Here is a 27,034-nt window from a genome sequence, read left to right as displayed (position 1 = left end):
CATGCATAGTTTTGAATGACATTTGATAAAGCCCACATGCTCCAAATTTAGACTGGCAGATTAACCTTACATTCCACCCACAGCTACTAGTTTCAAACCAGTAGGAAGGTGTGACAGACAGAGAGGGCAACCTAAATGGCAGAGGCTTATTTGAGCTGTACTAGTCTTCCTACATTGACTCAGCAGAGCATATTCCCCCAGCCACATGAAACACTTGTCAGCCTGTGGCTTTTCAGTGTCCTGCCCACAGTCTCTAAAGAGGAAACGGAATCATAATTCAAAAAGCAAGTACTGTGGGAGAAACATGTTTAGTGGCATGCTTAGGGAAACTAAGCTTAAATTGATTTTAAAGACTTTTTAGTTTGAAGATTAATGAGACAAGCTGTGCAAGTCTTCCCCCTTCTAGCACTTTTTAATTTGAACATTTATTTCAAATATTAATTTTAGAAGTCACATTCATGTTTCTTTTTTTAATATGCCACTAAAATAGAATTATCCTGGTGATTAAACATATAAGCAATCTTGCAAAAGGTGAACTTGTTGTTTACTAGTGAGCTTAGTCGACTCCAGTGAAGTGTCTTGCGGCATGAGCTCTGGTTTCTGTTTGTTTTGCAGGTAGGCTGTATCCTCAGGGCACAAAGTGTTTCTCATCTCTCCTTTGCCAAGATTATTTGAAAGACCTCACCAGAAGCTTCCTCCCCCAGATCAATCCAGAGAAATGTCTCAGCATGTTTTGCATGCATGGTATGCACCATGTTTGTGTGTGCGTGGTTGACTGGGGGAGTGCAGACTATCACAGTCTCACTTTGATCTGCAGGCAGACAGCACACAAATATCATACAGATAGCTGTTGCTATAGCGATTCTCATTGCAGGTCTGTGCTGGGAGGACAGCAATCTAATTGGTGATTACGTTCAAAGCTCTTAATGTTCTGGTTACATATGTAAATATAGATCAATGATCAATCATGCATTTGTTGTTTTACATTTCAGTGAATCCTACATGTCTAAAGCAAGTTAATTAGTGAGGAAAAACTTGGTCACCTATCATCTTTTTGTTGTTTTTATTCTTAAAGACAGCATGACGGCATACTAAAATGCACTGTAGCAACACACACACAGTGCATTGTGTTTAGATCGGTCAGACAGCTCCCCCTACTGTTACTTCTTTTAAACTACAACAAGCTATTACAAGTTTCATGCCATTATTAACACTCTCTTGCAAAGCGATGATTAAGTTCATGCAATAATGTGTAAAAACATTCAGGTGTTTTTCATCTATTTATTTATTAAAAATGATACATCGCACATACAACAATTTAACAACACTTTTCTCTATTTTCAGAAAATTATACATTCAAATAAATAAAGTATGCAAGTAAACATATTTACATATTAGACAATAACTTATTGCATTACTCTATATCATAATAACATACTCGTCAAGGAGCACATTTCCGTACTATAGCTCAACACTTGAGACATCGCAGGGTCGTGGAAAATATCTAACCAGTTGCTCCTCTTGTACTGTTTTAAGGTAGTACAGTGTGATGCAAGGTACATATACATCTTACTAAAATACAGATTTGAGGGAATTTAAAATCTCATTCAAAAGAGCACTTGGGTTTCCTCCAATTACCCCCACAATCATCCCATCATACCTTTACTTTTTCAGTTTACAGCAAACATACTCACCACATTCGTTAATGTAAACTATGCACATTTGAAGTTTGCGGTCGGTCCAACCAATGGAAACGCCTTCTTACGTCTGCATTTTAAAAAAACACCCAAAGAAGAAGGTTTTTCCAGGCTGCATGTGAGGTTTCTGCTGTGTATGCAGGTACAGACGGCAGACTGGTCTACAGTAGAACGGACTGTTGACGATGCATTGTGACCCACCCTCTGGGCATTTCTGTCACGGTGACCATGTCACAGCCCGTCCATCATGGCCAGAAGGTCGTCTCCCTTGCTGCTGGCACTGGGAGATTGATCTCCAGACTCTGTAAACTCCCCCATGATCTTGGCCAGCTCTGCACTGGCCTGCTGGTCCTGAAAGACAATGTTATCCACCAATCACAGTGGTGGGAGTGGTCATCACAAGGACTTACACCTCATTACAGTAAATCCTGTTGGACTGGCAAAGTCTCACATCTATGAATACCGACTGTATAACCTTAAGCCTATCATTGAGATGAGTAACATTTGGCCACGAGTCCAATCACGGGGATTTCTTATCAAGGGTAAAAGATAAAAGGGCCAGTGCAGACGACAAGATGTTTGCTACAATTTGCTCGTCACCATTGTGAGATGTCCCACACGCTACAGTCATGTTTTAAACATGTTTGACTTCATTTAGCCAATAACAAGGCTGCACCTAACGTTGGGGCACCTTGGAGACTATTCTGAGATGGGAGGAGAGCAGTATCCAATCAGAGGGAAGCAAAAATGGGGATTTGCGTTCCACTGATTGAATGGACACAAGAGACGGAGCGGAGGCTCAATGACCTGAGAACAAATCAAGCTGCATCACCAGCCGGACGTAAACAAACTGGACGTCATTTCCGGCGCGTGTTTTCATCACTACCAAGATCATTCGCTTCTGTGACAGATCTCTCCAACTACTGTCAATTAATCTTGTTATCAATCCACCTCGTCTGAGATCACGTGTGTCGTTTCTGCATCTTAACGTCTATATGACATCAGTCAGGGTCAAAACATGCGTTTTGGTTTGAGCAGCACAGCAAATCTGAGATGTTCAGTGTCTTGTAGTCTGCAGGTGCCCTGAGATGACAGAGGACTTCACACCTTTTGTCACTAAATGTGCAGTTCAGGTTTTTATTTCACAAATACTGGACATGCGATGAATTCACACTAAAAAGAAAGAGTGCGAGGACAGATGACGAAGCTTTACCTTTGTTGCTTGGATTTTAATGACTCCATATGAAAGCTCATCGGGTCTTGATATTAATGCCTCCCTGTGATACAAAAAAGAGTCACAATGTTAGTTTTGAGTTATTAAAACAAGTTAAATAGTTTATTTTAGTATTGGCAATTGACAGTACACACACACACACACACACATAAGGGGACTCACTCTTCTTCCTCATCGGTGGCGAAGAGGTTGACTCGGAAACCGCTCTCTGCATTTCCTGGTTTCTGAACTTCTAACCCTCCCATTAACCTGGCCAACATATTCAGTTCCTCTTTGGCCAGAGGGTTGGGAGCAGTGTTGATCTGTGGACAACACAATGGCTTATTCACTTCAGTATATTCGCGGTGAACCTGCTACAGATGGTTGTGCACCAGGAAGTAGAGTCCCATGTTGTGTTACCGAGGACACACAGAGACCTGTCTTGGAAATGTAACTTGTGTGCATGAAGTGTAATAAAAGCATTAATGTTGACAGTGAAGCTGTCACCTTAGCATGCTGAGTGGAATTTTTTGATGCTCCTGACATGTGGGTTTCCACTGGGCGGCTTACACTGTACCTGAATGAAAAGAGAATAAACACTTCAACACAACATAGTGCCAAAGATGATCCGTCAACTCATCCCGTAGGCTTTATACGTTTTACTGACTGTGACGGGAAGTCCCTGGTGCTTAATCCTCTTAGGGTTGTTCACACCGTAATGGAATGAAATGATGTGACATCAAACCAAATAACTTTAAATACGTAGGACTCTGAAGCGTGGTCGAGAATACTAAATATCTCATGACATGGGTAACAGAAATCATCACCAACCCACTGCCATTGCTTAAATACAGTAGCACCAAGTCACGTTCATCTGTTGTACTTGTCTTACATGTTTGTGCCTAGTTTGGTGACCCTGTCTCCAAATATCTCGAATGACCCCTCCCGGAGAGCAGCGGAATAGTTTCCTCCATTACTGAACTGCAGCCTGGTCGTCTCTTTACCAGTACAGCTAAACATCCTGGAATTAAAAACACAGAATGTCAAAGAAAAGCATGCGTTTAATACATTTTCTAAGCACAACCAGTTGTTTTTCCCTTGTTTAGTCGTTAAGACCTCTGTTGCTTTAAATGATTTAACAGTGTTGAAGCTCAGCTGTTCTACACGTGAGCTCGTTTCCTCGATGTATTAAATATAGTTCTCATCTTAACATAATGAGTAAAGCACATACAATCCTTAGGTAGTTTGATCCAAGCTAAACATACACATCTAAAATTAGAATGGAAATGCTCGTTAGCTGCAGATAGGCCTACTTAACTTCAGATTACAGTGTCTGTGTAAGATCAGCAGGCATATGAAAGACATTAAAGATCCTTGAAAGGATCAAAGTTCCATTTCACTACACGAGCCACTTGTTTTAATCCCAGTTATCTCCACATTCTCTGGAGGGAAGATTGTTTGGGTCGGAGTGAAAACAGCTGTACACAGTGTCACCTTATCAAGCCAGGGACTTGTGTTCCACACGGCACAGGACCACTGGTGGGAAGCACAAAGCGGCCATTGGAGTTCTGCACTTTATCCTTGAGGAAAATAGACACCTGACATAGAAGGAAACATAGAAACAGGTTTGTGAGTCAAATAAGAACACAAAACAAAAATCCAATTTATTCTCTTCAAATTTGCCAACATAATGGACTTACTCTTATATGCATGTCTTGGAAGAAGATAAGGAGAGTTTGTCTGATCAGCTGGAATTCCCCACTAAACAAGGTTGTATAAATCTAGAAAATAAACAAAGTGAAATAGAAAGATTACTTCATTAAAGCAGCAATGAAAAACATATAATCCTTTAATACTGTTAACAATAACAAGCAATATAAAACAGCTGTGGCTGCTGTCATGTTGCTCAATGTATGCGAGTATAATCCAAATGGTTTAAAATTGTGACAGCATAGTGCAATACCTGCATCACTGACCTTATTGAGTCAGGAACGTAGATAAAACAAGTCAGTGCTGATTCTATTAAAGGCTTTGGTAGTGTTTTCTTATGCTTACAGACATGTAGACTGTACAATCTTTCATAAAACCATGACACATGGCGTTTCCTCATCTTGGACATATAAATTGTAATACATGGCAGTTTAAGGTTGTGATACATAGCGAGTCATTTTCTCAGTGTACAGTCAGTCCTGTGCTCCCCACCTGACCGTATGTCGAAACTAAAAACGTCACTATTTTACATCTGAAGTCATTTCTGTTTCTTCTTGGTGTACTCAGCCAAGTTTGGAGGCCTTTATGCGTTCAACCTCTTCATAAATAAGACCTCGTTAACATACGACCAAAGATCTCGCAGCACACCCCGACATGTGTAACGTTGCTACCCAACTCCTGACAGTGAGGTCACGCGTGTCATACCTGTATTAGCTGTTGGTACGTCTCATCGACCTGGGCCAGAATGCTGGGAATGTCTTTCACAAAGTCTTTGATTGCATCCATGTGGTTGAAGGAGACGAGGAGGATGTCCTTCGGTCGGGGACAGAGAAGCACCTGGTACTTGAAAGCCATGGTCATCAAGTCATAGAGCTGTGAAGAGGGACGCACATGCTATTGCTGTATAATAAACAGCAGAGGAAGCCACATACAGCGTTTAAGATATGAATCTGTCTACACTTCAGAAATACTGTTGTACTCCATGCTTCAAGGCAACACAATGATCCAATATGTATACACTTGCATGCTTGACTCTAAAATACTAATGTAGTGTGTATACTGAGGAGGCTGTAGAACAAACTGACATCACTGTGCAGAGTGATTAATGTGTGGTTAGGCCTTGTGTATTGAAGTGGGGGAAAAAAAGGGGAACAGAACAATTCACCATGTTCGTGATACAACACAGTGTACAGCTGTACAGGAGGGCTACATAACAAACACGGTGACTTACCTTGTCCATGCTAGCTTGATTGAGTCTCATTATTGAGGCATGGGCGAGCCTGTCGAACACAGTCCGCAGGGCCTTCTTGGAGTAAAGCTCCTGCGGCTTGAAAAGCTCTTCTAGGAACTTTTTGTTGAACATGGTGCTGATGATGTCATTCATTACTAGTCAGGCAAACGGTAGAACAGAAAATAGTTAGCGGATGTTAGACAAATGTACTGTCCACATTGTAAGCTCAGAAGCGGGCAGCATTCTATACTACGTGTTGGCCAAAATCCATTTCATCCCAAGCTTATCCCGACAGACCCCAAAATAAAGCAGCAGCGCAGAAAGCAATTATCATGTGTCTCACTTGGTAACAGGGCATTAGCCAGGTAGGACAACGCTCGTGTTCGCACTCCAGAACGATTTATTTGCTGTGATAACGTCCATTAATCTATGTTGCAATTGGCAGAAGTGATCACGATCACTGTGGTGACTGTAATGAGTCAAACCTCAAAAGGGTAACTACACTTTTCTTTTTATACATTTCAGTGGCTTCTTATTGGCTCAAGGGTTTTAACACAGTGAGGCAAGGTAGTATATTCTTACTTAAGGAAGCAAAAGTTCAACTACAAATAAAGAAAAGTGATGTGAAATATGAAATACTGTTCTCAGAGCAGAGACAGACAGTGTGGTGACTCCATGTGAACTTCTTGGTGTATGCAGAATAAACAATGCACTTGTTGTTTTTTAGGTAACAGACCATTTTCTTTTGTGGTGATCATCTTGTGCATGTTTTGTCATGTGGGACTGCATGGTAGCTTTAAATGCTCTTCCATTTGATTGATAGCAGATATCAAATCACAGTTTTTAAATGAACTCTTGTTAATGTGAAATAACCAATAAAGTGTGTGACCAGGATGTGAGCATTTGAGTGAGCCAAACACTTACATGACGTACCTGGGTGCAGAGACCACACCATTTGTGAGCTGATCTGCGCACATGAGGTCTCATCTGTTGTTTATTTCTCAAGTCCTATTGTTTATTCAGCGCGTTACTTCAGTCTAGGCCAAAGCAGAGCAAAGAGCGACTAATGCATCAGTGCATGATTATGCTAAAGCTCTGTAGTATACCTCTCCTTCTGTCATCCTCTATCCAGCCAGCTATTGTGGAAAGTTTATGATTTAAAAACAGATAGAGATAAATGAAATAATTTTCTGAAAACCAGATTGTTGAATGATAAATGACTCGAGGCTTGAACAATGTTCTTGTGTGTATATATATATATATATATATATATATATATATATATATATATATATATATATATATATATATATATATATATATATATATATATATATATCCTAAAATCATATACAGTAGAGAAGATAGAGGAGTTTCATATGTGTTGATAAGTATTTGGGAATTACAAACTGAAATGTGCTCTGGGCTTCTAATTACAGTGTCCTGTGCAACATCAACTGATGTCTATGTAAGTTATGATTTTATTTTAAAATGTGTTCATTTACAAAAGACAACCAGTGGAGTCTCTAATGTTCACTCTTACCTTGACTTTGTAGTGACTTAAACTTATTCTTAATTCACCAACCAGTAAACGGACCAACCGACTGAAATGAATCGCAGTGTAACACTAACGTTTCACTGCAGGGTGACATTTGTGTTGTTATCTGGATAGCTTGCTAAGCTAGCTACCTTTCTTAGCTTTGTCGGCAGGGATATTCTGAGCTCGCAGCCGCTGGTCCAGGATGTACAGCATTTCTCCGCCGAGGTTGATGAATAGCAGAGGCAGAGTTCTTGAAGACATGATGGTACGTGGACGGTTGAATCTCTCCTGAAACCGTAGGCAGCTAGCGGTTGGAGTTAGCTTAGATGCTAGCTGGTAGGGGGTCCGTCTGTTTAGTAAAGCCTCTTCTGGTTGCCAGGCCACGAAGCAAACAGCCAATCAGCGCGTTGTGCGTTGTGACGTACAAGAAAGGGGCGGGATCAGGTGGGTGTGAAACTACACGAGACCTTTTATCCATAAAAGTAAATGTAACAATACAAAAACCTTATTTTGTTGTTTTCCTTAAGGATGTTGAGCAATATGGGAAACTGTATGTTTTATAATATTTTTATATATACCCGACTCTTTTGTTTTTCTTTCTATACTATCCCCTATATACTAAATCTGTATTATGTTCTTTTGTTTATTAAAATATATTTAAATATGGGCCTGACTTTGTGCCCCAGACCCAGATTGCACATGCAATTAAATCTTATTGTTCCAAGCAAGACTTTAATATTAAGCATAAAGGTACAAACATCACTATTAGTGTTACAGCAGTGGCTTCAACCAAGATATCACCCGATACTACTATCAAAATAATGCACATTTAGCTGATGTTGCTTTTGTTTCTTGTGAAATACTGAATACTTTCACCCATTCAAGAAAATCCTTCTGATGAGAACAAAAAGAGAAATAAATTACTCTGTGCAACAATCAATTTTTTTATTGAGAGTGTTGTACAAAATGGTCCATGCTTAAATGTAATTAATCATGCTGTGATTGCAGTTTATTTACAGTAATGCAAAACAGTATACTACCATCTTGGCACACAGTTAGACAAGCACATAAGGCTACATGTAAAGAAGAACATTACATGTAATTCACTGAATTGCATAATTCATTAGCTGATTATTTTTTGTTGTCTGCATGAAAGCTAGCCCTGCTACAAGACTAAAGAAATCACTTCCACAATAGCTGGACATCATTAACAAACAGAACATACTGCATGGTGAGCCAGAATCCTTTTATATCTTCTTGAGATTAAACTTCTCCATTCCTGATGCGGATTTCTCGTGCCATCCTGCACATCTCACATAATCCGCAGCAAAAGGTCATCAAAGCATCGTTGAATATTGTTCCCTGTGGTGAAAAGATTGCGACAAAATCACAACAGGGAACGCAAAACTGCCTCTGCGAGGAAATGTACCGCAGTTCAGGTTTCTCAATAGCAGGGAACACCCAACATTTCCTACGTTTATGAAATCTGTCTTTCACAAGAGCTTCCTAAAGAACACTTACAGCACCACCCAGAACACAAGGGTCTCAGAGAGTTTATAATATACCGTAATTATATGAGGAACTTACCTGTATACCATAGGTCAGTCTCATATGAGTCCTCATGGCTGTTGTGCCTCCCGGCACACAACCCAAGCAGCAGTTTTCTCCATACTTATCTGCCGTGTAGCAGCTCAGTGCAATGGGACAGACGCAACCAAGAGCACCTGCACAATAGAAGTGAATATTTCCTTTTGTGTATTGACACAGATTTAATGATTTCAAATGTAAGCATCTTGAATGGTACTCACAGACAAGCCAGTCACTGAAGCAGTTGCACAGGCCTGTGCTCCACTCTCCTGTTTGGACATTTGTCCCATAGCTGCCTGCAGCTGGTTGATGGCTGACCACTGGGTTTGACATTTTGGATTTCTGGATCTGCTTGTTGTCTTTGATTTAGCTGCCTATAAGAATACAGCTGTTAGCACGTGAATAGAGCACAGTGCAAATTTGTAGCAAAGCTTTCGGAGAAATGACCTAAAAAAAACACCTTTCCACGCGCTACAATTGTTTTCATACTTTTTCACGTGTACATATATGCGATACTATTCATTTCCAGTGCAGGAAATGTCATAGTCAGAGTAAATATATTCTAGTTCTCTCCGATGGAGAATGACTCAAAACAGAATTCATGTGTCATTCGTGCTCTACAGCTCGATCAGCATTCATGAATCTCCCTGCAAAGCATGTAATGCATCAACAAACGTTACATGGACTTCTTCCTCAACACAGAATGAGACTCTAGTTTGAGTCTTTTTTTTCAGAAGTGTAATTATTCTCAGCAGTCAGTATGTAACAACTCAGCTACTAATGTTGAATATTTCAAACCTGAAACACTTGACTTGAAAGGAAAATATATTTGAAATGTTCCCCTGTTTTTTAGTCTACAGGACAAATCAAAATATGGTATAAAAAAGTATTTTATTGTGAAATAGTCCATAATTAAGTCCCTGAGACATGTATGTAAACGATAACATACAAAGGATTATACAAATAAATATGAATGTTACTAAACCTGAAGCACAAACGAGCATGTGACGGCGAGTTATCTCGTATTAGTGCAGTCAAAAGGAGTTTTATTAGGAATTCACAACTTTTAAAGTACAAAAAAAAGAACGATTTTCAAATGTGTTTTTGTGCATTGTAAGTTTAAACAAATTAATCGTTAATTCTTAATTTAACCTACTGCGAACGGAAACAAGGTGTCACTTACCAGCAGAGTCTGTCAGTGTGCACTCACACGGATGAAGCTGACAAGCTCCACACCACACAGGAAGCTGTGACGAGCTCGAGCTGTGAAACACCGGTTTGCCAATAAGCGGCTGTTTCTGAGGATGACAACGATCTGCGGTGATCCTTTGCTTTGAGGCCGATAGTGTGTGCAATCACAAACATCGACACGTATCTGTTTGGAGGGGATGCTTTTCCAATCTCACATCAGATCAGCACAGTTCAGAGAACTCACGCAGTTGTCGGAATTGTTCAGACCATGCTTTCATATAGCAGCCAACATACAGAGCAGTCATAAAGTATTCCTGGAAGTATTTATATTTTGTTATCTACCACCTTGGATATAGAATTAAATGCCTACGATCACATTACAGCCATTAGAGGCATGTTGTAATACAACGCAGCCTCAACAATTAACTTTCATCAACACATCTCATAAGCTTCTCAAATGTCTCGTTCTATTTGATTCATTATATTGTAAAGCTACATTGTTCCGCTTGACCTCAAGCCAATCAAACAGTGTTTAAAAAAAGGTGAATCATGTTGTTATAGCAGCAGCTGCTCGTAAAGTTAATACAGGGCATATTGTTAACTGACTAATTCTGCACAAGGCCTGCAGAAAAATGTCAAACCAGTACTGAAGCCGTGAGAAGTACTAATATTGTGATAGATTTGTATTTAAGATGATGCGATGACTTGTTGGAGACTCTGTGATTCAGTGTTGAGTTGCAGCCTAAAGCGGGAAAAAATGATTAAAATGTAATATTTCCTAATTATTTGCTTAATTCACTTAATAAAAAAGTGCTGCTAAATATAATCTAAAACACATCGAATAGACAGTCATATATTTCCATACAAATACATTTGCACACAACTTTTTTGGACATTTTATTTCCATTTAATTCTGACATCAGCTTGATAGCAAAGGAAAATAACATTGTATGACGGTAACGCACGATACAAAGGGACTCATCTGCTCACGTGGGACATATCTGAAGATGCAAAAGTAAAGCGTTTAGAATCAATTGTTGTCATATACAGAACGTCGTCTTTCATTGGCTCTGAACAGCTGCTGTCTTGGCTGCGTCAGCGGGGGCTAAACTCTCCTTCATCTTCAGCCTCTTCTCTGCTCTCTGCTTCTGCACTTCTTCAAAGACCTGAGAAGAGACACGCACGAGCACGAGTGTCAGTGGAGGCACAAAACAACACCTTCGACACACCGGCCTACAGAAAGAGCGACGCGCTCAGACACAACACGCATTGTTGTTTCGCTATTGTGGAATGAAAGTCTCGTTAAAGGTTATAGAATATCATTAATATACACTGCAAATGAAGGGGAACCCCCCCCCCCCCCCCCAGTATATTATACATAGAAAATATAGATGTAAACAGAACAATGGGGTCATTTGTTTGCTACCTTGATGCAGAAGGCCTTCTTGGCCAGCCAGCGGCGAGTGACCCGTCTGTGGTACTCTGGAGGGAACGTGTAGGTGATGCCCAGCTGCTCGCACACTTTCTCAAAGGCGTGATAGTTCACCAACCTCAGGTTTTTCAAAAGCTTTTTCCTTCGATCAATGGCCATGAGCATCCGCCTCTTGTTAGCTTTGTCCTTGAGTTGAACAACACATGAAAGAATGGGGTTGTGACTTTTGAACCGGCTCAAAATGGGAGGAAATGTGGAGAACTAAGTGAAGCGCAGGTTATACTCTCATCCGCTTATGAGGAGATATTTAATGCAACAGTTACAACCTCTATTCCCTCTCTGGGTCAATCTCAACAATGTTGCATGTATGATGAAACGTGGAAACTTCCAACCGTGACCGTGCTAAGCATGTTGTTATTTAATGTGGGGGAGGAAACAGGATATCCTGCATCACACGCAGGCCTGACACCAGAGGAAAGCAGAGAGGACGTATTCACACAAGCTCTAGAGGTGCACGTCGAGTAACCAGGTACGTCATGCGAGAGCACGACTTCCTGTTCAGCTTGCGATGGTAAAATGATGCCGATGCTACTCCTTCACTCACCTTTTGGTGTCTTAGCAAGTGCTCCTGATAGTTTCGGATTTTTGCGGTCAAAGAAGCGACTGAGGGAGAAAATACATTTAAAAAAAAAAAAGCATACAGAATCAATATACAGTTAAATATCCTTTCTTTGCATTTGGGTTAATAAAACACTACGTGCGACTCACCCTGGACTTCCACTGAGCTGCGGTCGTCCTCGTCCCTCTGGACTAAAGTAATCAGCTGCTCCTGTTTCAGCTTGAGTTTATCACTCTGAAGACATGAACACAGAATATTAAACTGACCGTCTGCTTTCTGAAAGTGAAATGTCAGTGTGCGTTTCAATAAAACATCAAATATGAACCGTGACGAGGCACGAGATCTCACATTTCTGGCGAGCTCCAGTGACAGAAGTCTTTTGATGATGTCATCGGTCCTGTTAACAGAAAATACACGAGAGTTAGAAGAAATACACTCAGAATAATACACTTAAACGTGACATTATACTCATTCCATGTATGGTACAGTATATATGCATGCTTACGTTTGAGCGAGGGGCACGGCTGCGTAGTCCAGCCTCAGCATCGCTGGATGAAGATCACTGAGCTGGCTCACGGGGCCTGGAAGAAACAAAGTGTTTGCATTGAAAAGCGAGCGAGCGTTTCAAAATGTCAAATCACGGTGTGGTGACCGCGCAGCTTCATACCCGTCTTCTTTTTCTTTGCGGCCCGAGCATAATGTCTCACCGGTGGCGGGAGAGCAAAGCTACCTGCGACTGAGGAGAGAGAGAGAGAGAGAGAGGAACATAATCAGAAATGTGTAGCGAGAGGCGGGAATGAAGACGACAACTTAACACATTAAAGTACATTTAGTACATCAGAAGAGGATCAACAGTTGGTGCCTGATGAATAAGTGAATCAATAACGTGCGATGTGATGCATGACATGACATTTGACACACAGCTCAACACAGGATCAGTGGTTGCCATTTAAAGCTGAGTGTGAACTATAATACAACTTCACATACAACACTAAAGTGACTACCAAACTGAACCATGACATCAGTGTCAGTTTCACGTCGTGACCTTTACGAATGGTTTGCACGCCAAAACTTCTACAAGACGCGTAATAAAAAAGGAACACAAAGATGTTCCACCTCTCACATCCTTAAATCTGAGGCTGATCCTTTTAACACTCCTGCTGTTGACTAAATCCAAACACCAAGATCTGCTCGTTTGCAGCATTTTACTCGGCATGAACGTGAAGATGTCTCCACTGCAGCGTGAGAAACATTTACATTCTGTCGTGTGAGAGGGATGACGATGCAACTGATCCACGAGTTTAACATTTGAAGAGCGCAGCCGAGATAATCTGCACAAACACAAACTACTGCACACATATCAGACGGTGAGATTAAAGTGGTTTTTGATATCGGTTTCATCAAAACACCAAATGATGTCATTTCCTCAAAAACACTGATGCTTCATCTCTGCAGAAATCCAGACACGTACACGGACTGACGTGTTCTCACTGCTCTCAGTCCATTAGAGAACATATTCTCAGCAGGTAACATCATATAAAGAAGCACGAAAACTATTTTGTGAGACACTGACATCACTGTTAATGGATTTTATTTTCCTAGTCTAGACTATATACCAACAGAGTTTATAAACTACACATTTTTTGACATGTGATTCATGATTTCCCAGCGTTTGTCATCGAGTTGAGCAGAGGAGTGGTCTGTAAATGAAGGTTTGGTGCGACTGCGGCTGTGAAATAAGAAGGCAACAGTGTGAAAAACCAGTTATCACATTTCGAGCACACTCGAGGGGAAATGAAAGAACAGCCGCTCGAGATGCTCTTGATGTGTTTACGATGAAGCGAGATAACAGATCAGATTGAGCAGACCAATACACGCACATAAACAATTGATGAGGTTAGAAACATCATCATCATGCTCTACACATGTCCTTGTTGGAGCTTTATTTATTATAGTTGTTTTAACAAGTTACAAAACAGTGAACTGATAACAGCAAATGCAGCGATTATACTATCTGTCTGAGACTAATGTGATGCAAATAACTGATACATTTCACTGCTTGTGGACTATGTGCATGTTTCATAAATAATACTGTGTTTCTATTGTGGCCTATAGTAGAGGAACAAATCCACAAAAAAGGCGTTAGTTTTGAGGAACCACTACCAGAGGTAGACCAAAGCACAGCCAGTAGTTTCATTACTTTAATATAGTCTAATATAGTTTTTTGCAAAATTTAATTTTAATTTGGTTGAGGTTTGGATCCTTCCTAAAACTGAAAATGTGAAAATGTAGGCTTCTCCGAAGGGGACACATAAAGTTCTATCCGATCTGTCTCTGGAAATAATGATTAGAATCTCTCAACATGTTGAAGAGATGTTCAGACATAAAAGTAATTTAACTACTTGAATCCCTATACAAACATGAATGTAATTGAACTACCAGCAAGCTGTAGTTAACTAGTTTAGATGTATTGTCCCAGGGGGGATATTTGTTTAACACATAGATAATAACATGAAGTCTCTACTCCCCAACACTGACATTACAATAAATAGTTATATTATATCTTATTTTGTGACTAAATCTGTTTTGTGTTCTTCTCTTCACACATTTACACCAGTAGGGCCCCATTTGTACGTGTCGGTCCGGTTACATGTGGTGACTGGTGACAGCAGAGGGTGAAGTGAATAGTATATAATCTGCTGTTATGATAACACAACAGTCTTTGGTACATATACATGACATTGTTTGGTGATTGGTGTCCTTACTTTAATAATGACACACATATAATGTTTCGATTTTTAATATCCTTTTCAATTTCCGCCTATAATTCATGTGTTTAGGTGTACACATTACCGAGATGGACAATGGCATTAGTGCAATCTTTGCTTTATTGCCTGTCTCTCAACATCCAGTCCAACTTTAGTGACACTCTGATCATTGTTACCAGAGATGCACGTGATAAGGAGAAGCCTACATTTGGGGAGGATCAAAAACATTAAGCAAATAAACTAATTCTGCAGTAAAACATTTCCATACAAACATCAATTTAATAAACTAGACATATTAATGTAATGTACAAAACAGTTCTACCTCGGGTGGGGGTGTCTTAACTTTGAGGGGCCTCAGTTCCTCTGCTAGTAATGAGGATCTTTCACTGATGATGCTTCCTTGCATGAAAGGCACTCTAACAGCCAGCTATAAGGAAATGCATTAGCCAGTTTTTTTTCTAAACACATCATTGTTAGCTTACCGCAGCTGACTCTCGGTCCTGATATCAGCGCCGAGCTGCACGTCCAGCGACTCGCAGACAGTGCCGAGCACAGAGCTCCGCTCTCCCGTAAAACACCGACTGACGACTTCAGAACAGTTCGCAGAGCTACGTTTGTGAACATAGTTGTCAGGATAGCTCAAAAAGGTAGAAAATAAACCACCCAATAATGATGAAAATGTGACAGGAGTTCACACTCGACCCCTAAAAGAGGTTCGCCATTTTGACTAGACCAAACTAGCTGAGCGAGGATGATGCGTATTTCTTCTAGGCTATGCTAAACAATCCCAGATAACATCGATAGGAACAAAACAGAGATTAATTAAGAAATCCACCGAGTTTGAAAGTGTTTCTTCCGCTACTGCTTTCTTTTAGCATTTAATAAAGTTTGCTAACAACTAAATTATTCCATTTACTGTATTTTAGGAGGTTTTTGTGAGGAGTGGTTTAAGTTGTGAGGGACAATGTGCTCTCAGGTTGGGTTGAACTCATAGCAATACGTCAATAATCAAACATATTATAAAAGTAATGATTTGACAATTTATAGTTAACACTGACTTTATTAAATATGAGAATATGCTCCACTACACTAAATTGCAGTTGTAGCTCATGTTTTAAATTAAATGACAAATGATTCATCGAATGAAAATACAACACAACGAAAAGCAGAATAGTATGGAGGAGAGATGTTTAACACATATTGTGGTCTTTTAACAAAACAAAAATCAAAAAGTTTAGTATCCATGACCTCCATCTTAAAAAGCCGTTTGGGTTACACTGACAATTTGGATTAAATAATACACTTAAAATGAAGTGTCCTATTTTACCTGTAAGTGTCCCATATACTCTTTGGTAAAACAGCATGTCAGGATTGTGTTTATGTTAATAAAAACGTCTGTGATACATATTTAAATTGAATTCCACCGTAGTCGTGTTCATGAGAAACCAATTTTAATGAGGAAAAAAAGACCAGTCAGCAGGAAAACAATTTTTTCTGTCTTTATACGGTTTAATTATTTTATTCAAAGAAACTCTATAAACAGTCCTCATACAAACCACAACAACATCTCAACAACATCGACTTCTTCTTCAGTAAAACACCATAATCATTAAATATCAAAGTGATTTTAGCATCTAATCTTGCATTTATTTACAGCTGTGCACTCCGCTCAATCAATTGATCGCAACCTTCTCATTACACAAACTCAGATATACATGAACATCTTGCAAATCAGCAACTCTTATATTCTGCAAAGCACTTTTAGTCATCTTGAGTATCATTCAAGGCTCGTAGAAAAGGAAAGTCATTCCACACAATGCAAGCGTCGGTCCCTTTTTCAGGTACACAGTCATGGGACGGTCCAAAGAAACATTGCTCACTCTGACTCACCTCAGTTTCCATATTCTGGTAGCACTTTGGACTGAATGATTCTTCAGTCTCCAAGAGGGGCTGTGTGGACTCAGACCGCAGGTACACGCGAGGGTCTTTAGGCGTAGGGCTGTTGCTCGGACTGGAGAAGACAACGGTAGCGTAAGGCACGGAGTCGCTGTTTGAACCAGTAGAGTAGCCAGGGATGAATGGTGAACCACAAATGGACTCTCCCAGGTCACTGGTGTCCTCTGCGCTGCTTAACCATACGTCGTCGTCCTCTTTGCTTAGTTTCACAGGAAGGTCCAGGAAGCTCAGGTGGGACAGGTACATTGGATTGGGCGCCTCGTTGTCCCAGTCAAGATGGGAATCCTGCAAAAGGAAAACAAATCACTCACAAGGTCTTTAAATAGTAAATGGCAAAATATATATTTGTATTTTGTCATGTATATCACTTGGCACTTTCTTGAATTTATGTTAATTATAGCAGCATGAATGGCTTTTCTTTCCCACTTGGGGGCTGGGGAAAGATGCTTTCAGGGCTCCCTTTCACACTGCACACGGTCATTTGATCCTTTCTTATTGCAGCTTTTATCCAAATGGGGATTATTGCATACAAGCATTTAATGCTGCACAGGTTTAATTTCCACACCTGTGTTGATTCTGATGTCCATCTCTTGATGCTGCTATTTGCCGGATCAGGAACAGCTGGCCAAAAGCGCCTCTTCAGCCTGCAGAAGGAAGAGAAATGTTTTCAGAATAAATGATGTCACAACGCCACAGCTCGAGACAGCAGGGAAATGATGTCACCTTTGTTGGTTGGAGAAGAAAGTTATGACCGTGATTATGACCAACAGTGACAGTCCGACACCAGACACGGTGACGATTGTCACAACGGCAACAGCGTCTGAGAGGAGAGAAATGCACATTCTCCATGAAATGTGTGCCGTGAGGAATATACACTCAATGCGTCTTGAAAGCCAAAACAACAATACAAACCGAAGGGCTCAATTTCAAAATGAATCTTCGACCCGTTCCGGCTCCCGCCAAACGTGCTGACCATCATGAAAGCTTCATACAGAGACACAGTGTGGAGGCCTTTCAGGAGCACCCTCCTCTCTTTAGGGTCAGCAGTCACCACTGAAAGCAGAGTCAGACATCAGATAGCATCGAGCACATAAGAAAAGGTTTTCCAACGGGAACATGAAGGCCTTTAACGCACCGTTAGTGGGTCCCTCCTTATCACAGTAGAAGACTCTGTAGTTCTGGATGATTCCGTTCCTTTGGTCTAAAGGTATTTCATCCCAGGTTAGCTCGATATGTGACTGCCAGCTCTTTTTCATTTGTAATGTTGGAACCATGGATGGAGCTTTAAAAACAAATATCAGTGATTATTACAACTACAATGAGCTATTTATGAGCTACAAATGTCTCCACAAGAGGGCATTATTCCATCATGTATTAGCTGTTTCTGGTAGATTGCACAATTCTTTATTTATTTTTTACTGATGTGGCAAACTCTTTTCTCACTTCTTCGAAGAGGAGGCGGCCCGACTCCCTCACACCCCTGCCTGCTCTTTGTGTGATCCTCTTTGTGCCTTTGGTGACTTACCCTTTTGTTTGGAGTAGGCATTAACAGTCTGAGGAAGGCCTATTCCATCCCTAAACCTGGGATACACAGAGATCCCATAGGGCTTGTAGGGCTCAAAGCTGCCTATTGATGAGAGTGAAGAGGTTAGAGTGTATCAGTGCCCATAAGCTTCAGCAGTGTGTACAGGCGGGTCGGGCACATGAAGCAGAAGACAGTATAAAAGTGAATTCTCCGTCTAAAAAGGATGAAAATTAGATTAGAGAGACCAAATAAGAAGCGAAGCGAATAAGACGGGCATGGATCCTACAACCTGCAGTACAAATACTATAACGCATACCTGTTATAACGAGGCGAGTCTGGTTTCCGTCCGTTATTTCAAACTGGGTGAAGGAGAGGTCTGTCTTTAACAAAGGTCTCCATTCCACCACGAAACCAGTGAGACTTAAAGACGCCAGGAGTCTCCACTCAACCAGCAGGGAACCGTTGGCAAGAGGAACGACCAAGACGTCTGATATCACCGCACGAGCTACAGACACAAAACACATCATAATACACGTTGTGGGAACATTAGAATGAACCGTATCACATTAGAGCAGTTAAAGCTCATTTTACCTTTCGGTTGGTAAATCCGAACTTCAGTGGGGGGGGATTTCCCGGCTGCATTCACAGCGCTCAGATACACTTTCCTCACTCTCCCAGGAATCTGGAAAGTACAGTGATTCCCCTTCGTAGAGCACACCTTTCCAATCTCACCTGGCGGCTTTCTCTCCGAGACAAAGTACGACACGTTTTGTCCGTTGGCACGGAATTGTTTTGATGGCTAAAAACAAAAAAGGAAGAAAACTAAGTGAGTGGGCAGATCTCACACGCTCAAACCAGTGAGTGACAGGTGTCAAGCAACATGTCAGGTGCGATGCGTGTACCTTCCAAAACAAGTGAACGTTGAGTTGTTTGTGCACGTGATCCACCGACACCTTCATCCACGAGTCTAGGCGTCCGGTGGGAGCTGAAAAGAAAGAGACGGCTGTCAGCGTCGCGGCTCGTCTAAAGCCTGCACATCTCTTCTCACTCTTCAAAAGCGTTCCTATGCGAGACAGGTCTATGGATCCACCACCAAGAGAGTGCGGCATAATTCAATACATCAATTCAGCTTGTGCTGTAGAGCAAAGCAATGGGAGATGTAGAACATGGCATTAGCATATATTGAAAAGACCAGGGAGTGGAAGAAAAGGCGTTAGATTGGAAATTGTTAGTGACTGATTGTGTGACTCTGAATTGATCTCAGCCCTACCCTTCTCCAAGGTGACTCCAGACTGGGGGTTGCTCCATTCACTCCAGGGGCTCTGCTGGTATCTGACTCTGATCCGGGCGAGATACTGAGTCCCGTGGAGGAGACGGCACTGGTCCACAGATCTGGTTGGTCTAATCCGGCTCACCAGGATCTAACATATGTCCCAGAGCGGAAAACAAATACGACGATATGAACTTAGAGCAGGTTGTACGACCGCGTGGTTGCTTGTAGCTACAGTATCAAAAGATACGTGTTTTTTTTAGTGACACTGGAATGAATTGCACTCACTGGTGGTGCGCTCCATTGGCTGCTGTCGCCGGTCTTAAGTTGGACTTCCAGGTTCAGCTGGTCACACATCCAGGCTTGGTGCTGAGATAAACTCCAGCTCAGCTTTAGGCAGCTGTAGCTTTTAGGCGAAGCTTGAAACTTCAGAATCGTTGGTCGGTCAAACTTAGCTGTAATAAAACAGAGAAAAAACGCAAAAACTCTGATGTAATTAATCTTTCACATTAAATGTAACCCCAGTTTGTGCCTCTTATGTATCCAGGACATGTCATTTCTGATTACCTCGATGAAAAAAGAAAATGTTGCATCTTGGGAAACTGGTTATAAATCTTTTTATTGCGCAGTGCACGACATTTTGTTCATTCAGAAGGGTGCCAGGATGAGGATTCTGGAAATACCTTCAACACTGCAGTTAAGTGTTGTTAAATTACCGTCTCGGTTTAAAAATATAATTAAAAGAGTACTGCACCAACTCAGCGCTGCACTCCCCGAACACTCACACTCAAAAAGATTACGTGACATCACTGGAGGACATTTATCAGACTTCTCACAGCTCCGTCTGGAGCCACAAAAGGCTTTTTTTTACTCCCCAACATTTGTATACAAACTGTTATGTGGATTGTTCAGGGCAATACAATAATTGTATTAAATATTCACCGGTGAATGATGATGGAGGTAACTATATTTCTCACCTGCGCTGACGGGTTCCAAAGTTATGGGAGCTGAGGTTGCTTCTCCAAGTTCATTCACCGCCTTCACATATATTTCCATATCTGAGAAGAGGACAAAGCCAGAGCGAGGAATAATATAACGCTGGACTCCCGCAAGCAGCTCGTAAGTGAAGTTCTCGTTGCTGTCCCTGAAATGAGGAAATTATAAAGTGAGAAACAAAGTTGTGCAAACTCGAAACATTCCTGACACCAGATTGAGGTTTGCTCCAGAGTATTCCCGGTAGAGTATTACCGTATCTGTGTGTGGAGGGTGTACTGTGTGTGCAGGTGGGTCTCCCGCTGCCCAGGATCCCAGCTACAGGTCAGGGTGTTGGGGGTGGTGAGGTTCGTCTGACAGCTGATGTTTTGTGGTGCTTCTGGTGGATCTGTAGACGAAGAGGACAAAGTGAAGAGAAGTTTCAAAGTTGTCCAAATGAAAAAGTGCAACTTCTTTTCTCATTAATCTTCTGATACAATCTCTGTGAACCTCTAAAACACGTACAGATCCATTAACATGTGTCAGATCTCTTCGATGGGTGGACTAAAAAGCGTTTAGGTTAATTAAAGTGTTTAACGTTGAGCTCAACGCATTACAAGTTCTCCTCGCTTAAAACTAAATCAATTTGCTAAACAACCGCAGTTTCTTTTTTCTGCTTTCCTCTGGTGGAACATGAACAAGCAAGTACAGGCAAGTTAATTAGATTATTAATGTAAAAACATGCACAAGAAGTTGCAATCTTTCTCACATCCAGCTCTGATCTCCACTCCTCCGACGGGCGAGCCCTGCACACAGCAGGAGAGGAACTCCCTGGTGTGATTGAAGCTCGGTATAACCACCTCGGACACCCTGCCGCTCTCGTTGGCCACGGGGCTGCCGGGGAACAAGCGATTGCCAAGGAGCCACTCGATGTGAACGGCTTGTCCGATGAGCAGAGGGCAGCCGTCTCTGATGACACAGGTGGCTGTGACGGTTGACCCCAGAGGCACCACTGAGCTGGACGTCTGGACCTTTGCACACGGCTCCATGTCCTCCTCTGACAATGAGAAAAGGAATTTAAAATGTGGCATGTTGACGGGAATCTTAATTGCAAATGCCAAGCTTTATATTTAGTTTGAACAGAACCTCCCGAGGTAAAGGAAGGAAAGGTGCCGGTTTGGTATTTCCATTTAGATTTGCTATTTCATTCTGAGAGCAACACTCACCATTTCTCGCTCCATTCACAAATGCCACCAGCATGACAATCACTGACACCCACATGGATATCATGATGATAAGACCTGTTAGGCAGCCAAAAATGAAATGCATTATTCTTAAATGACAAACTTCCATAACAATATTGGAATTGGAACACCAAACGTTACAAACGTTCGGTGGGGGGGGGGGGCGACGTGAGCAACGACACGATCGCTCACAATGCAACATATTTCAATATAAAAAAGGGGACAGCTGGAGAACCCAACACAATAGCAGAGAGAAACCTCATGCTGCCTGGGAACAAAGTCTTACACTAACATGACGGGGATGTGACATTCAAGCTGGTGTCACAATTTAAATTTAAATTCTCTGTAGAGAGAATAAATACGCACGCTGTATTTCTCCTCTTCTATTAGAGGAATACTATATTTTGATCGTTAGTTGTGAGCAGGCTTGTTGGGGCATGCGTGTAGCTGATCGTGTATAATGAACAGAAGATGGGATTCTGCAGAACTCAATCTAATAACATCTTGTGTGAAAACAAAGATTTCAAAAGTAATACATATGTTCTCATGCGCACATGTGACGCGTACCAGCCGCTCATGTGATCCCCACACATGCGGTTTTGAGACATTGCACAATATATTTCACAATATGTCACATACGAAAACATGATTTTCTTTCGGGTAAAATCATGTTATTGTTGCTGATTCCTGCTTCTCTAATGTCATATAATATCCCTAAATATTTGTAAATTCAAGCAACACAATTTCTTAAACATTCTTTATTATTTTCTAACATTTTTATGGACAAAATGGTTAATACATGAATATATATAATATAATTCATACATAGAATCAGAGACGATTAATACAATTTATATTTAAATTTAAAATTGAAATCAAACTTGAGATTCATTATTTAGTGCGACCAATGATTCATTACAACACTAGAAACTCCCTGGGTCTTGTAACACCATCTTGTTCTCTCTGCCTGATTCTGTTCCTCAAACCAAATCATGTCGGCAACATATGCAGGTTTATTGTCAACAGACTTTTGAGACTTCAATTCCAATGAATTCAGATGATTCGTGATTTCCATTAATCCGGCCACCAAGTATTTCTGGTCCAGCACAACTCTCTATCTTTAGGCAGAAATGTTATGGTAAATGGTAACCATCCCTCAAACCCACAGTTAGATCGCTCCCCTCAGTCTGCCATTTTTGAGGAAGTCTGCGTTAAGGCGTTATGAGAGAAATATAATTTTTCCCTGTTTGTTATCAGCCATGTGCATAAAGGCCTGCCTCTGTTTTCCTTTTGAGAGTTTCTGCTTAGAACTAGAAGGTAATTGCCTGTGGCTCTGACAAAAAGCAATCAAGAGAGGGGGAGAGAGAGAGAGAGAGAGAGAGAGAGAGAGAGAGAGAGAGAGAGAGAGAGAGAGAGAGAGAGACAGACAGACATAGAGACAGAGAGAGAGGAGAGAAGCGAGAGAGAGCGAGAGAGAGATAGAGAGAGAGAGAGAGAGAGAGAGACAGACAGACAGACATAGAGACAGAGAGAGAGAGAGAGATAGAGAGAGGGAGAGAGAGAGAGAGAGAGAGAGAGACAGACAGACAGACAGGACAGAGAGAGAGAGAGAGAGAGAGAGAGAGAGCGAGAGAGAGAGAGAGACAGACAGACAGACATAGAGACAGAGAGAGAGGAGAGAAGAGATCGAGAGAGAGAGAGAGAGAGAGACAGACAGACAGACAACATAGAGACAGAGAGGAGAGGAGAGAGAGAGAAGAGTAGGAGAGAGAGAGAGAGAGAGTAGAGATGAGAAGAGAGTGAGAGAGAGTGTGAGAGAGAGAGAGAGAGAAGAGAGAGGAGATAGGATAGAAGAGAGAGATATAGATAGATGAGAGAGAGAGAGATAAAGAGAGAGAGAGAGACTTAGAAGGACTAGAGAGAGAAGATAGATAAGAGATATAAGAGATAGAGACAGAGAGATATAGTATAATAGTATAGAAGAGAAGAGCAGATAGAACGAGAGAGAGAGAGAGGAGAGAGAGAGAAACCGACAGACAGACAGACAGACAGACAAGAACAAAGACATAGAGAACAGAGAGAGAGAGATAGAGAGACGACAAGACAGACAGACAGACAGACAGAAACAGAATAGAGACAGAAGAGAGAGAAGAGAGAAGAACAACTAGAGACAGACAGAGAAGAGAGAGAGAGAGAGAGACAGACAGAGAACAACAAGACAGAACATAAACAGACAGAGAGATAACAAGAGAGACAGAGAGAGACAGAGAGAAACAAACACAGAGAGAGAGATAGAGAGAAGAGAGAGAGAGAGAGAGAGAGAGAGAGAGACAGACAACAGACAAATACAGACAGAGAGAGAAGAGAAGAGAGAGACAGACAGACAGCTAGAGAGAGAGGAGAGAGAGAACAGACAATACAACATAGAGACAGAGAGAGAGACAGAGAAAGAGAAGAGAGACGACAGAGACAGACAGACAGACAGCAAGACAAGACAGAGAGAGAGAGAGAGACGAGAGAAGAGAAAGACAGACATACAGACAGACAGAGACAGAGAAGTAGAGAAGAGATAGAGAGAGAGAGAGACAACAGACAGAACAGAGAGAGAGACAGAAAGACAGACAGACATATAGACAGAGATACATACGAGAGCGAGAGACACGACAAGAACAGACAGAGTAGGAGAGCAGACGAGACAGACGACGAGAGAGAGAGGGAGAGAGAGAGAGAGACAGACAGACAAAGAGAGATAGACAGACAGACAGACGATCAGACAGCCAGACAACAGACAGAGACAGAGAGAATAGAGAAGGGAGAGAGACAGAGCGACAGACAGACAGACATAGAGACAGAGAGAGAGAGCGAGAGAGAGACAGACAGACAGACAGACAGACATTAGAGAGAGAGAGGGAGAGGAGAGAGAGAGACAGACAGACAGACATAGAGACAGAGACAGAGAGAGTAGATAGAGAGAGGGAGAGAGAGAGAGAGAGACAGAGAAGAGAGACAGAAGACAGGTACAGACAGATAATACAGACAGACAGACAGACAGAGAGAGAGAGAGAGGGAGAGAGAGAGACAGACAGACAGACATAGAGACAGAGACAGAGAGAGAGAGAGAGAGATAGAGAGAGGGAGAGAGAGAGACAGACAGACAGACAGAGAGAGAGAGAGAGAGAGAGAGAGAGAGAGAGAGAGAGAGACAGACAGACATAGAGACAGAGACAGAGAGAGAGAGAGATAGAGAGAGGGAGAGAGAGAGAGACAGACAGACAGACAGAGAGACAGAGAGAGAGAGAGAGAGAGAGACCGACAGACATAGAGACAGAGAGAGAGAGGGAGAGATAGCGAGAGAGGGAGAGAGAGAGAGACAGAAGAAGAAAGAGAGAGAGAGACAGAAGAGAGAGAGAGACAGAGACAGAAGAAGAGAGAGAGAGACAGAGACAGACAGAAGAAGAGAGAGAGAGACAAGCTATTATATAATATATAAATATTCTATATATATATATGTTTGTCAACAAGCAGTATTTGAGAGTCTAACATGAGACAGTTGTTTCTTGAGTTGAGTCGAGCAGCAGTTTGTTCTTAATGTGTGTATATCGTGTGATTATAGTTTGTGCCTGAGCGAGTCCTGTCACTATGTGTTGAGGTACATTTTGCTTCAGCCTCCATATGTTTCCTTTCCCGTTGCTGCTGAAGGTTACTAAACGCCCACTTTCAGCATTTGGCAATATCCTTGACACAGAGTGCAATGACTAATCTGCCACTATTTCCCCTTTTTTTTGGTATTATTTCTCACACTATGGTGTTGGTATTATTTCTTATGCTTTAAATAAGTGATTTAAAAAATGTCAAATACATTTCATTTAGAGAAGGATCACTGAACCGCTCCTCCGAGCTCAGACGCACAGTAAGTGACCTTTTGTGTCAGCATTTGTAAAAGTGAAAAAAAGCTATAAATTAGTTTCACATTCTTTTTTTTAATGGACGACCAGATCATAAATCTGTTTTTAATAGCTTTCTATAACATTACTCCCATAGTCACAATGTTGCCGTTTAGAAAAAAGACACAACTCACAGAACAGCTGTTTGCATAAAAACAGTACTATATGTTTTTCATCTTAAAACTCATTAATAAGTTATACACATTTTTGAGCATTAAACTCCAAGTATCTTTAATTTAAAAGGATTCGTCTTAGAATTCATCTTTAAATCCTAAATATTTGAAACGCCTCTCTATGTGTAGTGTTTCATGTTTGTTAAAGATGCACTGGCATTACACAGCGGCCAAAAGACATCTGATAAACAAGTGTTGATTCAATGAAATGAAGTCGAGCGGTCTGCGAGTTGGATCAGGATGCGACTCTCCAGCCTTTCATCCAGAAACAACTTTTGTGAAGTTTACCTTTTCAATCTGGCACAAGTATCAAAAAATGAAAGGAGCTGCAAATCACTTGATGTGAAGTTAAAGGAGCGCCATCAGAGAGGCTTGCTACTCACCACACAGCAGATGCAGCAGACCCAGAAAGACAAGAGGCTCTCATCAGCCCTGATAGCAGCAGATGAAACAGTGTGGCTCAGAGCCCCTCAGACTGGAGGACATACGTGCGTGTTAGCCAAGCAAGCAGCAGCAGCAGCAGCGGCGGCGGCAACATCCTTGTTTTGAATTTGTGAAACTTCACTATTTTCCAGGAAGAAACACATGACTAATGGGGAGTTTGAAGCCAGGGCTTTCTCAAAAGAAAAAAAAAAGAGTTGAGAAGTTCAACTAAAGATAATAAAATCTGGAATATATCAGGTGATATTTGACGTTTATATATGTTCTCGCTCTTGTTTGTTTGTTTGTTTGTTTGTCGGCAGGATTGTGGAGAACCTACCGGCGGAGAACACATTAAATTGGCACGCTGATCCGATTCACGGGGCGGATACACAGATCATTTTTCACTTTCGCCAACACTGCGAGGCAAGTCATTTGGCCTCTGAGAGCTCCTGTAGTTATAATATATATTGACTTTGTGATTGCTGATGGAGTAATAACAACAGTCATTACACCTCAATTTGAAGCAATTGAATATCAAT

The 27,034-nt window shown here is 41.4% G+C and overlaps 4 protein-coding genes across 4 annotated transcripts; all 4 read right to left on the bottom strand.

Moving 5' to 3' along the window:
• Positions 1-1,267: 1,267 nt before the first annotated feature.
• Positions 1,268-7,792, bottom strand: oscp1b (organic solute carrier partner 1b). The gene is made up of 10 exons (XM_029452591.1): positions 7,541-7,792; positions 5,852-6,006; positions 5,326-5,493; positions 4,611-4,691; positions 4,405-4,508; positions 3,803-3,931; positions 3,418-3,487; positions 3,094-3,233; positions 2,911-2,974; positions 1,268-2,048 (listed from the first exon to the last, which is right to left on the bottom strand). Exons 1-10 carry the CDS (start codon positions 7,650-7,652, stop codon positions 1,929-1,931), a joined length of 1,143 nt encoding a protein of 380 aa, XP_029308451.1. The 5' UTR covers positions 7,653-7,792; the 3' UTR covers positions 1,268-1,928.
• A 530-nt stretch (positions 7,793-8,322) lies between these two features.
• On the bottom strand, positions 8,323-10,294 carry LOC115021495 (cornifelin-like). Its single transcript, XM_029451990.1, has 4 exons — positions 10,162-10,294; positions 9,200-9,352; positions 8,979-9,115; positions 8,323-8,753 (listed from the first exon to the last, which is right to left on the bottom strand). The coding sequence occupies exons 2-4, from the start codon at positions 9,309-9,311 to the stop codon at positions 8,655-8,657; spliced, it is 348 nt and encodes a 115-aa protein (XP_029307850.1). The 5' UTR covers positions 9,312-9,352; positions 10,162-10,294; the 3' UTR covers positions 8,323-8,654.
• A 759-nt stretch (positions 10,295-11,053) lies between these two features.
• Positions 11,054-15,745, bottom strand: mrps15 (mitochondrial ribosomal protein S15). Its single transcript, XM_029450662.1, has 8 exons — positions 15,471-15,745; positions 12,888-12,956; positions 12,726-12,801; positions 12,569-12,617; positions 12,370-12,454; positions 12,206-12,264; positions 11,596-11,787; positions 11,054-11,335 (listed from the first exon to the last, which is right to left on the bottom strand). The coding sequence occupies exons 1-8, from the start codon at positions 15,610-15,612 to the stop codon at positions 11,231-11,233; spliced, it is 777 nt and encodes a 258-aa protein (XP_029306522.1). The 5' UTR covers positions 15,613-15,745; the 3' UTR covers positions 11,054-11,230.
• Positions 15,746-16,422: 677 nt separating this feature from the next.
• csf3r (colony stimulating factor 3 receptor) lies at positions 16,423-26,574 on the bottom strand. Its single transcript, XM_029452578.1, has 16 exons — positions 26,456-26,574; positions 21,938-22,012; positions 21,481-21,768; positions 20,988-21,120; positions 20,717-20,883; positions 20,028-20,194; positions 19,740-19,890; positions 19,372-19,454; positions 19,061-19,268; positions 18,786-18,974; positions 18,470-18,571; positions 18,080-18,226; positions 17,857-17,997; positions 17,668-17,764; positions 17,510-17,588; positions 16,423-17,229 (listed from the first exon to the last, which is right to left on the bottom strand). The coding sequence occupies exons 2-16, from the start codon at positions 21,999-22,001 to the stop codon at positions 16,750-16,752; spliced, it is 2,496 nt and encodes an 831-aa protein (XP_029308438.1). The 5' UTR covers positions 22,002-22,012; positions 26,456-26,574; the 3' UTR covers positions 16,423-16,749.
• Between the last annotated feature and the right edge of the window lie 460 nt (positions 26,575-27,034).

The sequence above is a fragment of the Cottoperca gobio genome, chromosome 16, assembly GCF_900634415.1.
Source record: "Cottoperca gobio chromosome 16, fCotGob3.1, whole genome shotgun sequence".
NCBI lineage: Eukaryota > Metazoa > Chordata > Actinopteri > Perciformes > Bovichtidae > Cottoperca > Cottoperca gobio.
Note: the sequence above shows the minus strand (reverse complement) of the source record. Positions and strands in the feature narration are given on the sequence as shown.

Coding starts and splice junctions, on each gene's coding strand:
- csf3r (XM_029452578.1), bottom strand. CDS start 22,001: ATGATATCCATGTGGGTGTCAGTGATTGTCATGCTGGTGGCATTTGTG. Junction 21,121..21,480: donor AGTGGAGATCAGAGCTGGAT/GTGAGAAAGATT, acceptor CTTCGTCTACAG/ATCCACCAGAAGCACCACAA. Junction 17,230..17,509: donor GGACATCAGAATCAACACAG/GTGTGGAAATTA, acceptor TTCCTTTTGCAG/GATTCCCATCTTGACTGGGA.
- mrps15 (XM_029450662.1), bottom strand. CDS start 15,612: ATGTTCACAAACGTAGCTCTGCGAACTGTTCTGAAGTCGTCAGTCGGT. Junction 12,618..12,725: donor GCCGTGCCCCTCGCTCAAAC/GTAAGCATGCAT, acceptor TTCTGTTAACAG/GACCGATGACATCATCAAAA. Junction 11,788..12,205: donor ACTTGCTAAGACACCAAAAG/GTGAGTGAAGGA, acceptor GTTCAACTCAAG/GACAAAGCTAACAAGAGGCG.
- oscp1b (XM_029452591.1), bottom strand. CDS start 7,652: ATGTCTTCAAGAACTCTGCCTCTGCTATTCATCAACCTCGGCGGAGAA. Junction 3,932..4,404: donor CAAGTCCCTGGCTTGATAAG/GTGACACTGTGT, acceptor TTTTAATTCCAG/GATGTTTAGCTGTACTGGTA. Junction 3,488..3,802: donor ACCAAACTAGGCACAAACAT/GTAAGACAAGTA, acceptor CTTTTCATTCAG/GTACAGTGTAAGCCGCCCAG.
- LOC115021495 (XM_029451990.1), bottom strand. CDS start 9,311: ATGTCAAACCCAGTGGTCAGCCATCAACCAGCTGCAGGCAGCTATGGG. Junction 9,116..9,199: donor CTTCAGTGACTGGCTTGTCT/GTGAGTACCATT, acceptor TCTATTGTGCAG/GTGCTCTTGGTTGCGTCTGT. Junction 8,754..8,978: donor GACTGACCTATGGTATACAG/GTAAGTTCCTCA, acceptor TTTTCACCACAG/GGAACAATATTCAACGATGC.